The 12,096-nt window shown below is 64.4% G+C and overlaps 2 protein-coding genes across 2 annotated transcripts; both read right to left on the reverse strand.

Moving 5' to 3' along the window:
- Nucleotides 1–5: 5 nt before the first annotated feature.
- LOC122169080 (laminin subunit beta-1 variant-like) lies at nt 6–2,268 on the reverse strand (the record flags this gene model as incomplete). The annotated part of the gene is given in 10 exon segments (XM_042834875.1): nt 6–104; nt 199–401; nt 902–965; nt 1,039–1,227; nt 1,310–1,383; nt 1,503–1,638; nt 1,711–1,839; nt 1,841–1,886; nt 2,047–2,117; nt 2,119–2,268. Coding segments are annotated over 10 exon segments (1,161 nt in total), but the record flags the coding sequence as incomplete, so codon positions are not given.
- A 135-nt stretch (nt 2,269–2,403) lies between these two features.
- Nucleotides 2,404–11,989, reverse strand: LOC122169079 (laminin subunit beta-1-like; the record flags this gene model as incomplete). Its single annotated transcript, XM_042834874.1, has 26 exons — nt 2,404–2,617; nt 2,692–2,848; nt 2,920–3,096; nt 3,265–3,406; nt 3,480–3,687; nt 3,771–3,915; nt 4,063–4,266; nt 4,395–4,624; nt 4,930–5,114; nt 5,184–5,559; nt 6,034–6,130; nt 6,206–6,420; nt 6,511–6,735; nt 6,817–6,980; nt 7,367–7,598; nt 7,747–7,890; nt 8,070–8,262; nt 8,543–8,663; nt 9,231–9,352; nt 9,428–9,586; nt 9,664–9,816; nt 9,962–10,118; nt 10,350–10,429; nt 10,546–10,658; nt 11,542–11,721; nt 11,801–11,989. Coding segments are annotated over 26 exons (4,502 nt in total), but the record flags the coding sequence as incomplete, so codon positions are not given.
- Between the last annotated feature and the right edge of the window lie 107 nt (nt 11,990–12,096).

Genomic DNA, 12,096 nt, shown 5'->3' on the forward strand with positions numbered 1-12,096 from the left:
CTGGAGCCCTCAGCCGGGCGCCAGGGCAGCTCGTGGTAGAAGTCCTCGCAGCGCTCACAGTTCAGCCCCTGCGTGTGGTGCTTGCAGACACAGCGCCCGTGCACCTGCCGGGATGCCATGGTGAGGAGCTGTGGGACTGGGTGCTGCGGTCACCCCAATGCAGTACAGCACAGGGGTCTGTGCTACGGCTGGACCTACCATGCCATTCACAGTGGCTGTGGCCCCGCTGAGCGGCGCACACTCCGAGGCGTGCCCGTAGCAGAAGCAGTTTCCACGCAGCACCATCTCATACAGCGCATAGTAGTACTTCTCGCGGATCTCCCGCCGTGAGTCCAGCAGGTTGTCCCCCAGCGTGTGCAGCTTGGTGAGGTTCACCCGCAGGTTGGTCACACGCAGCAGCTCTGCATAGAAAGTTGGCAGCTTGGCTCTGCTCACCCGTGCCTGCTGAACACTGTGCCCAGCTGCAGCGCATCGCACATGGTGCGCCATGGCTGGGGATGTACTGCTCCGTGCTGGCGGTGCTGCATGGCACATGGGGCCAGCAGGACGGCTCTCCAGGGACAGCAGCTTCCCAGCAGCAGCCGCCGGGCCCCGCAGATTCCTCCCCTCCTGCTCCCAGCCTAAATTTAGCCTCAGCTGTTAACCCGCTGCATCCTGTGCCGTTCATCTGCCCACCACCAGCTCCATGCTGCGGGGTTACAGCCCCTGCACCAGGCACTGGCATGGTCCCATCTCCCATTGCTTGGCATCCTATGCTGCCCCACATTCATCCACACCCCGCTGTATGGGTCTGGAAATTCCCAGATCCAGCCCCTCAGTGGGGCTCAGCATGAGGACACAGCAGCCAAAATAGTGGCACCCAAAATAGTGCCGCAGGGCGGCAGACGGGCGGGCGACTCACCCTGGATAGCGGGGCTGTAGGGGTCGCGGATGGGGATGGCGGGGTCCAGCACGCGGTAGATCACCTGCAGGAAGGAGGAGAGCGGTGAGGGGACAGTGGGATCCTCCAAGTGTCCCTCGGTGCCGTAGGAGCCTCACCTCCCCCTCGGTGGAGGGCTCGATGTCAGAGTAGCGCGACTCACAGATCACATCGTCAATGCGGCGCGGGGGCCCACGGGGGACGTGGGGGAAGGACGCAGCACAGTCATAGGCAAAGTAGCGGTACGTCTTCCAGCTGCGGCCAAAGTCGGCCGAGCGCTCCACCAGCATGGCTGCGGGGCGGAAGGTCTGCGGGGCACATGGAGGGGTGGGGGCACACGGCAGGATGGCAGTCGGGATGATGGGGTCTGTGCCATCCTGCTGCGCTCACCTTGAAGGTCATGATGAGGTGGGTGAAGTGGAACTCAGCCTCCAAGTCCAGCTGGATGCTGACGTGCTCCACGCCTGGGGGGGGGACACCCGTGTGACTCCAGCCTTGGCCACAGCAGCACAGGGCTGAGTCACGGCTTCCTTAGTGTGGGAGGACGGGAAGAGCAGCCCCCCAGGGACGCTCTATTGCTCACCGTTCTCCGCCTGCCACCAGGCCTTCTTGGGGCGGGGGGCAAAGGTGGTCAGCACATTTTCGATGCGGTGGCTGTCGGTATTGCTGCGGGCATCGTAGGGTCTCCGCGAGTCACAGACGAAGCATTTCTTCTCCTCCTGCGGGCGGGGGCTCAACGGTCACCCCACCCCACCACGTCCCCGTCCCCCGTCTCTCATCCCCCGTCTCACCTGGAGGTGGCTGACGATGCAGTAGGGTTGGGGCCGCCGCAGCCCGCAGGTGGACGAGGCGCTGAGCCGCGAGGCTCTCCCCACCAGCAGGTCCCCGGTGGCCGGGTAGCAGCTGCCGCGGGCGCAGCCATGGGGGGCGTCGGGAGAAGAAACGGCCCACGCGGCCCCTCCCGGCCCTGCGTGGGCAGCGGGTGGATGAGGCCGGACCCCACGCGGAGCTCCGTCCCCGTCCCGCACGGCCCCGAAGCGGGGACCCTTCCGCGATCAGCCCGGAAATGCCCCGCGGGTCCGGACCCCAACCCGAGAGCGTTCCGCGAGCGGGGGCCGCGCACTCACCGGACGGCAGCGGGACGAGGAGGGAGAGGAGGAGGAGAAGAAGCGGGGGGAGGAAGGCTGCGGGGCCGCGCATCGCGGCGGCGCGCGGGACTCGGGGTGCCGCCGCGTGGGGTCCGGTCTCGCGTGGGTAGGCGCGCGTTGCCGAGGGGGGGGTTCCCTCTCGCCGCCACTCCGCAAAGTTGTGGCGGCGCTCGGGGCTGCGCGGAACTCGCGGGGCGGTCCCTTCGCACGGCGGCCCACGCCGGGCCGGGAAGGGCCAGCACCGCCCCGCCGGAGGCCGGGGGTACCGCGGGGGGACGCGCGGGACTCGGCCACGCGAGACAGTGAGAGGCCGGACACGGGCAGCCGCTGCTCAGCGCTTTATTTGCAGGCGCTACAGACACCCCGCGGGTTTCTTCCTCGCCGCGCGGGGCCGCGTCCCGAGCGGGTCGGACTCCCTAGCAGGTGGCGTACGCGTTGGCCCGCTCGCGGATCTCCTGCAGCAGCCCCGACACCTGCCGCTCCAGCGCCTGCAGCCGCGTCGCCTTGGCCGCCATCGCCTGCTCGTTGGCCCCGAAGTGCTGCTCCAGCTCTGCGGGAAGGCACGGGGTGCAGGGTGGGCTGCAGGCACCGAGCGGGCGGCCCCCGTCCCACGCCGCCTCTTACCTTCCAGCCGCTTCTTGCTGCTGTTGGCTTTATCCAGCAGGTCCCTGGCCTCGGCCGTCAGCCGCGTCACGCGCTGCAGGGCCCCGCCGGCCATCCCTGCCATCCCGCTCACCCGGTCCTTGAGCACCACGTAGCGCCGAGTCACCTGCGCCAGGTCCTGGGGGCACACGGCGCGGTGAGGCCGAGCTCCCCGCATCGCCCCCCGCCTGCTGCGAGGCCGGGGCTCACCTGGCTGAGCGTCCTCGAGGCGGCGGTGGCACGCTGCGCCCCATCCTTGGCATCCTGTGCCAGGCGCCGGGCGTCCCGTCCGCGCTGCTGCAGGGCGGTGACGCGCTGTGCCAGCTCCCGCAGCCGCCGCTGCAGCCGTGACTCCTTCCCCTGCAGCGCCTGCAGCCTGCGCTCCGCCTGGGTGCATAGGACATAGGCGGCGGGTGGGCACCGTGTGCCCATCGGGTACCCGTGGCTTGCCCGCACCACGCCATGGCATCGGCTTTGCTCCCCATGTGTGCCCACTCCATTACCCACAGGGCCCAGGGGTGTGCTAGGGTCCCCATCCCCAATATCACCTCTCACCTCCCTGACTTTGCCCTCAGCAGCCCGGATGCCATCCTTGGCTCTCCGCAGGGTGCTCCCAGCTGCCATCACTTGTGCCTGTGCCACCTGCAGTGCAAGCTGCGTCCCCGCCAGCTCGTCCCTCACGCCCTCTGCTCGCTCCCTGTGGCGATGCAGACATCTCCAGCTCTGCTCAGGGCTCTGTCGCCCTCCCCATCCAGCTTGTCGCCACTCACCTGGCATCCTGTCCCTGTGCCAGCAGCCCCTGTGCAGCCTCCAGCCCCTGTGCCGTGCCGTTGAGCACCGCGTCCACCCCATCCAGCTGGCTGATGCTCTCCTGCATCTCCCGCAGCAGCTCCTGGATGTGTGCAGGGCTGCTGGGCAGGGAGATGTTCAGCACCTGCCGTGCCACCAGCTCGATGCTGCCTGGATCTGCACCCTCCTCTGCAGGACATCGGAGCGGGGTGGGCTCAGGGTGGGCTCCATGCCCCACACCATGCCTGGTGCCCACACACTGCTGGCCCTACCCGACAGGAAGGCTTTGATGCGGCGGATGAAGTCCCGCAACTGTGCTGTCGCTTTCTCTGTGCGGCTGCGGGCAGCCTGTGAGCGTTCCAACGCCTCCTCTGCACGGCTGCGGGCACCCCGTGCCAGGTCCTGAACCTCCTGCATCTGGGGTGTAACCAAGGGTCACCAAGGGGCTTACAGTTGGGATGTGCAAGGGGCCGTCACTGACCCAGGAGTGGGCACAGATGTGATGTTCAAGTGGGCACAAAGGGCCTCGCATGAGAACCCAGCACATGGGGACGCCATCCCTACCTTCTGTGTCACAGCACTCAGCTGTCCCAGGGCCACCTCCAGCTGCTGTGAGGCATTGCGGGCACTGCTCAGGGCTTGAGCTGACACGGGCAGGGCCCCTGTGCACCCCACACCCCCGCAGTGCCTCATCCCCACGCTGTCCCGGCACAGAGCTCCTCCACACAGTGATTCTGCACAGCTCCGGTCTCCAGGAGCCCCACAAATCTGCAGGGATCCAAAAGGTGGAGTTTGAATGGGCAGACCCTCATCCCAATTGGCACAAGAGCCAAGCAACCCGTGTGTCACCTGTGATATGATCACCCCGAGCCCTTTTTCCCCCGTCCCACTCTCACCTTCTCATTGATCCCAGTCACGCTGAGCCCTGACACCCGTTTCTGTGTCTCCCGCAGGGATTTCCGCTGTGCAGCCATGCTCCGGCGGAACGCATCACCCCGCTGCTGCAGGGCCTGCTCAGCTGCCCACTGCGCGGCCCGTGCTGCACTCAGCTCACCTGCAGTGCCATTGGCCACCACCTCTGCCTGCCGTGAGTCCCGTGCTGCCACCACGATGCTCTGGTATGACTCTGCGAGTACAGAGTGTCCCTCGAGTCCCACCATGTCCCCAGCATCCTGTTATGGCTCCAGGATCAGCCATATCCCTTGTGTCTTTCCATGTCCCAGGATCTCCTAAGTATCCACTGTCTCTCCATATTCGGAGTCCCACCACTTTCCCAAGGTCCCTCTGTTCCTAGGACCCCCCCACACCCCTAGAGTCCTACCACGCACTCAGAATTAGGGCACAGTTCTCCCAGTCCCAGCTACATATCCAGCACTGGGGCACGGCTCTCCCAGCCCCCATACCCCAGAAGTCCTCACTGGATGCCCTTACCCCTGAATCCTGCTGTTGTCACGGTGCCGAGGACAGCTTGCAGGCGGGAGGTGGTTTGGTTGAGCCCACCCAACTCATGGCTCAGCCTGGCCAGCCGGCTGCGGTGCAGCACATCAGCCTGCTCCAGCTGATCCACGTGTTGCTCCAGCTCTTGAAGCCTCTTCCAAAAGTTGTCCAGCTCTGTCCTATGGGGCAGAGAGCTCTCAAATACCTCTGGATGCCTAAAGCCCCCCCAGCCCACCGTGTGCACTTGCCTGCTGCCATCCAGCTGCCCGGCCAGCTCCTGCAGGAGGGGGCTACTGGGGCTGCTCCCCTCACCCAGCAGCCGCTCTGCATGCTTCAGGGCCTCCTCCAGTGCTCGCAGGCGGGGGCTGAGCGGGGCTGCAGACCCTCCCTCATGCAGCGCCCGTACCCGTGCCCCAAGGTGCTGCAGCCCATCCTGCAGGCTGCCCAGCACTGCATCCCAGTGCCCAAAGCAGGGGTGGCATGGAGAGCAGCGAGGGAAGGCGGCCTGGTAGCCCCGCTGGCAGCGGTCGCAGCGCAGCCCCCCAAAGCCTGGCCGGCACTGGCACTGCCCACTGGCTCGGTCGCACTGCGGGCTCTCAGCACCCAGTGGCTCACACTCGCAGGCTGTGGAGATGAGCACTGTCACTGCCTGAACTCTCCAGAGGCCTCTGTGTCCTCAGAGTGGCACTGTGTCTCCTGGGTCACCCGTGGTTCCAGGGTCCCATCACATACCCGGAGACTCACTGTGTCCCTATCCCATGTCCCCAGCATCATGCTGTGGCACATGGTTCATCCCTATCACCAGGGTCCCACCACATCCTCATGAGCTCGTTATGTCCCCAAGGTCCTTCACATCCACAGGATTCTCTCCATGTTCCCAGGAATCCCCAGGTAGCCAAAATCTCATCCTATGTCCCCAGGACCCCCTGTGTCCCCAGGACTCCCCCTTCCCCAAGGTTCCCATATTCCCAGGAGCCCCCATGTACCCCAAAGCACAGCCTTTGTCCCAACGGCACCCTGTATCCCCAAGACCCCTCTTTTCTCAGGGTTCCCATGTCCCCATACACCCTACTGCCAGTCTGTGGGTAAAGCTCTCACCTCGGCACTGCAGCTCGGGGTCTCCCCAGTGATTCTCCTGGCACTGGGAACAGACACGGCCACCAAAGCCGAGGTGGCAGTGGCACTGCCCTGTGACCTGCAGCGAGAGCAGGGTGCTCAGCCCGCTCATTCTCACCCCCGGAGGACGCAGGACCCATATTGGGATGCTCACCTCGTCGCAAGCGGGGTGCGTGGCGTGCATGGCATGGCATCCACAAGGCTGGCAGCCCTCCGTCCCCCCCAGGTTCCAGAAGTTGGGTGCACAGCGGTCGCAGCTCCTGCCCACCACATTGGCTCTGCAGGCGCAGGCTCCCGTAGCGCGGTCACAGCTGCAGGTGCCAGCGGTGCAGTGGGCAGACAGTGTCCCCCGCGGGTCACAACTGCAGCCTACGGGTAGTGGGCAGCCATGTGGGGCAGGGGGCTCAGCCTCACGCCACCCCAAGACCTCGCACGCCCACAGCCCCCGGCCCAACTCACGGCGACAGCTGCGCTGCAGGGCATTGCCGAAATAGCCGGGCTGGCACTGGGCGCAGCGGGGCCCGGCAGTGTGGTACAGGCAGCGGCGGCAGTGCCCTGTGTGCGGGTCACAGGCCCCCGGGTCGCTGGTGTCGATGTTGTTGTTGCACTGGCAGGGCCGGCACACTCCTCCCTCCATCTCCGGCGTCCCAAAGTAGCCCGGGGAGCAGCGGTCGCAGCGGGGCCCTGTGGGGACGTGCGGTGTGGCTGATGGAATCTCAGCCTTCTTGCTGGGGTCCTGCAGCATGGTGCCCGTCTGCCCCTCACCGGTGTATCCGGGCGCGCAGAGGCACACGATGTGGTGGGTCTCCTCGTCGGCATGGCAGGCGCTCCCGTGGTAGTGCCGTGTGCCGGGGTAGCCAGGGCAGGGACAAGGGCGGCACTGCTGCCCTGAGCCCAGCACCGGGTCTCCATAATAACCGTCTTGGCATCTGCAAGGGCAGGAGTGAGGTCTCAGGTGTCCATCCCATCTATTTCGTCAAATCCCATCCCATCCCATTAATCCTAACCTGTCCCATCCAGTTCCACCATCCCGTTTTATTCCATCTCATCCCGCCTTTTCTTATCCCATCCTCATCCTATCCCATCCCAAGCTACCCTACCGTACCCTACACCATCTCATCTTATCTCATCCCATCCATCCATTCTAACCCCACCCGATCCCATCCCATCTCATCTTTTCTCATCCCATCCCATCTCATACAATCTAAACCTGTTCAATCCCATTCATCCCGTCCTACCCCACCTCATCAGTGCTGTAAGTATCATGCTATGCCGTGCCATGCCGTGCTGAACCGTCTCACCCACCCACGCTCACCTCTCGCAGTGCCGGCCGGTGGTGTGGTCTCGGCAGCGCAGGCAGCTGCCCGTCCGCAGGTCGCACTCCTCGGTGTGCCCGTTGCACTGGCAGGGCCGGCAGCTGGGGAAGCCCCAGTGTCCCGGCTGGCAGCGGTCGCATTGCCGGCCCATAATGCCCGGCTGGCAGCGGCATTGCCCACTGCCCGCATCACACAGCTGCGACACAGAGCCCTCCGGGGAGCAGGCGCAGGCTGTGGAATGGCACAGCTCACGTCAGGGTGACCTCAAGCCAGAGAATAATCATCCCAGTGGGATGGACAGACAGACAGACAGACAGACACACAGACAGGGGGGTCCCATCCTGGCATGCCTGACACACCAGCAGACCCTGTTACTCACGGCTGCACCCCAGGGGTCCAAAGCCGTAGCTGCCGGGTGCGCAGCGGTCACAGCGTCGGCCGAGGACGTGGGGCTTGCACTCACACTGCCCTGACAGCACCTGGCACACGCTGCTGCGGGAGCCTTGTGGGTCACACTGGCAGGCTGTGGGGCAGCAGGGTTGTAGCTGGGGATGGGAATGCCATGCCACACACTGCCACCAACCCCTGGCCTCTCCCACACCAGCTACTATCCGGCCTTGCTGTGCCGAGCATGGCTCTATCATAGCCCACTCACCCACCCACCCACTCATGGCCCCTCATCCCTGAGGCCCCCCGACTCACGCAGAGCTCCATCGTGCAGCACGGCTGAGACGCTGCAGATGAGGCGGGCGCAGGCTTCAGCCAGGGTGTGCGGTGGGGCCATATGGAAAGCCTCCAGGCATCGGTAGCGCTCCAGCTCCTCCAGCCGCTGCACCGCTTCCACTGCTGCCCCGTGGAAGCCCGGCAGCTCTGGCACACGTGGCAGCAGCACCAGCTGTGGGGCAGCGGGGAGGTGGTGGGGCTGTCCCCGGGACCAGTCCCAACTCCACCAACATCCCCAGCCCCACCGATGTCCCCATGCGTGGCCCCATCCCGTCGACATCTCCATCCTCATTCTCTGCTCCAGACCCAGCTGCAACACCAGTCCCATTGCCGCCTCCATCTATACCCCATTCATCTCCCTCTCCACCCCATCCCATCTCTGTCCACCACTCTATGTGTGGTTCGCCCACCCCTGCCCATCTCCCCACCGGGGTGTGTTGGGATCCCCTTACTGAGTCGATGAGGATGAAGGCACTGGGGTGGCGCTGGGTGACGCTGGCTCTCTGCAGCCGCACAGTTACCTCGTATGGGGTACTGGGCTCGAAGCAGAAGGGCCGGGACAGCAGCACATACCTGCAGAAAGGAAGGCATCGGGTCACAGAGAGATGGCCAGAAGAATGTAGCAGGACCTGGCCACATTGATCACCCTGATTCCCCGACCGGTGTGGCAGGACTATCCCCCTTCCCATACCAACCACATCCTATGCCCATCCCTCAATTCTAGAAGTGTGGTAGTGTTGTCCATCTCCCTGTCCTGATCCTACCTTCATCCTTATCCCTATCCTATCCCACCCCATTCCCAGTTCCATCTTCATTCTCTCTCTTTATTTCATCCCACCACATCCTCTCATGCACATTTCCACCTTTATCCTGTCTGCATTCCCATTCTCATCTCTATGCCAGTCTCATTCCCATCTCTATCCCCAAACTCATGCCCATTCTCAAGCCCAATCTGTCTACACCCCCATCCCTATCCTCATTCCCATCCCCATCCATATCCTCAACCTGCTCCCTCTACCCATCCTACCCCATCCTCATCTCCATCTTCTTTCCACACCTATCCCATTCCCTCTCATCCCATCCCACCCTTTCCCTGTCTCCATCTCCATCCTTATCCAATCCACCCCCACCCCATCCCACCTCTGGCTGTGGGGCAGGCTTTCGTGGTACATCTGCTCTGAGGGCAGCAGGTTCCCACAGCGTGGTCCGGTGGGCAGCGCCCGGGAGCTGATGCTCACCACAGCCTCCCAGTCCTCGGCTGACTGCAAGGGGATGCGAGGCCATCAGCACCGGCGGTGCCACACGGTGCACACTGGGGCCATCCTGCAGCCACTCACCTCAGGCTCGTAACGCAGCAGCAGCTCGTACTCCATGGGGTAGGGCACGTTGTCTACATGGAATGTCAGCCCGGCTCCATCCCGCACACGGGCAAACCCCAGTCCAGTCCACGTCACCATGCGCCCGTCCCCATCTCGCAGCACCGGCTCCACGTCGGGCTGGGCATGGCACCGCATGGCTCAGCCCCAGCCCAAGGCTGTGCCCCGCCGTGCCCCCTCCTCAACCCACGGCTCACCTTGGGGGGCTGCTGGAGGCTGTGGCGTGGGGCTGCGCGGGGCTGGGGGGAGCGGGGAGGGCTGCGCTGGGGCCGAGCACGTGCTTTCCGCCCCGCTGGGTCCCCATTGCGGTGCTGGGGGCAGTCCTGGGGCACCTCTGCCCGCACGGCGCCCTGCAGGGATGGGGATGGCCATGCATGGGGACGGTGACGCATGGAGCATGGGGATGGCCATGCGTGGAGATAGCCATGCATGGAGCACGGGGATGGCCATACACAAGGTATGGGGCACCGTGGAAGCCCAGATGGGGACACTTACTGGGAGCTGGGGATGGCTGGGCCCGTGGCCCACAGCTTGCTCAGCCTCGTAGGTGTAGTGGTCAAGGGGTGCGCAGAAGAAGCCGGGCTGCACCTGGTCACACTGCCGGCCCATGAGGTGGGGGCGGCAGGGACAGGCCCCGTCCTCCATGGAGCACCTGGGGAATGGCCCTCATCCATCTTTCTGTCCGACCGTGCCTCACCCATCCCCTCCTGTCCCCAGCCCTCCACCTTCAGGCACAGAGATCCCTCCTTCCACACCACTCTGTCTCCACTGTGAAGCCCTGTCCCCATCCCTCCAGCAGTGGTCCCACCACTTCCATTCCACCCTGTCCCCACACCCATCCCTGTGTCCCCGTGCCCGGCTGGGCAGTACTGTGGGGCCTCACCTGTTGCTGTAAGCTCCCCCGAAGTCACAGGAGCAGGGCCGGCAGCCCCCTACATCATAGCTCAGGCCCCAGAATTCAGGCTGCAGTAAGATGGGAGAGACAGGGAGTAGGTGTGGGGCCAGCCCAGCCCTGGGGAATGCCATGGGGCTGGGGAGAGCCAAGGCAATGGAGCACAGTGTGGAGCTGGGGCACTCACCACGCACTGGCTGCAGGAGCGCCCGGCCACGAAGCGCTTGCAGTAGCAGTCCCCACTGATGGGGTCACAGGGGGAGCTGCCCGCCACCGTGCCCCGTGGGTCACACCGGCACGCTGCCCCGTGCACAAACACACACATGGTGGGCTGCCACACAGCACTGCCACCCACCACAGCCCCCAGTGCACCCTGTGATGTTCAAACAGCAGCTCCACAGCCCTCCCTCCTTGCCCCACGGCCCTGAGTCCCCCATGCACTATTGCTCATCCCACCTTTCCTCACCCTCCCTCCCTCTTTCCATCTCCAACCCTCCATGCCAATCCTACTTCCATCTCCATCATCCCCTCCCATTGCTTCATCACCTACTCATCCAGCTCCACCCTTCCATCCCTGCCCTCCAGCCTAATTCTTCCATCCCCATCCCTGCATCCCTAGTCCCTTCATCCATATCTCCCCACCTCATCCGTTCATTTCCATACTTCTTCAATCCCCACTCCTCCTACATTGCTTCATCCCTAACCCATCCACCTCCACACTTCCATCTCTGGCCTCAACCCTCCAACTCAGGCCTTCTATACCCCTTACTTCATTCCCCATCCCCACTCTTCTATTCTCATTCACACTCCTCTACTCCCCTCCCTATCGCTGTATCTCCATTCCCATTCCTCCATCTCCATCCCCATCTCCATCTTTTCCATTCCTTCATCCCCATCCCTCCATCCTTACTGCTTCATCACTCACTCATTCAGCTCTGCCCTCCATCTCCTTTCCCAAACCTATCCCTTCATTTTTATCCCTCCATCCCCATCCCTCTTTCCGTATTCTCATTCCTTCATCCCCATCCTTCCATCCCCATTCCTCCACCCCCATCCCCATTCCTTCATCCCATCTTTTCATCCCCACTCCTTCACCCATGTTCCTCCCTTTCCATCCCCATTCCTCCATCCCCACGCAAACCCTCCATCCCCACAGCCCATGCCCACCCCAACCCCAGCTCACGTTGGCAGCCCTGAGGGTCTCCCTGGCTGAGGCCGTAGGCTCCGTGCCGGCAGCGGTCGCAGCGTGGCCCGGCCACGTTCTCCTTGCAGCGGCACTGCCCCGCGATCATGCCCAGCGCCACGTCCGTGTGTGCATCGCAGGCGCCGCCATCCAGCGATCCCGCAGGGTCGCAGTCACACGCTGTGGGGACATCATGGCAGCTGGGGCAGGTGGCGGTGGGGGACACGGGGTTGGGGGCAACAGAGTTGGGGGCACTCACGGATGCAGGCAGTGGGAGCGCGGATATCAGAGCGCGGGTGCCGGTAGTAGAAGGGCTTGCAGAGATGGCAGCGGCGCCCCATGGTGTTGTGCTGGCAGCCATCGCACACGGCCCCGCTGGTGTTCCCGGTGGCCAGGAACACGGCCATGTCGAAGTGGCAGCGCCGTGAGTGCTCGTTGCAGTCGCACCCTGCGAGGACGGCACCCCTGGTACCCGACCCGCCACATGCAGGACCCCAAACCCCAGCACGCGCTGCAGGACCCCATGGCCCCACACCGCGCCGGCTGTGGGCGCGT

The sequence above is a fragment of the Centrocercus urophasianus genome, unplaced genomic scaffold, assembly GCF_019232065.1.
Source record: "Centrocercus urophasianus isolate 14NV4802_14NV808 unplaced genomic scaffold, USGS_Curo_1.0 seq_497, whole genome shotgun sequence".
NCBI lineage: Eukaryota > Metazoa > Chordata > Aves > Galliformes > Phasianidae > Centrocercus > Centrocercus urophasianus.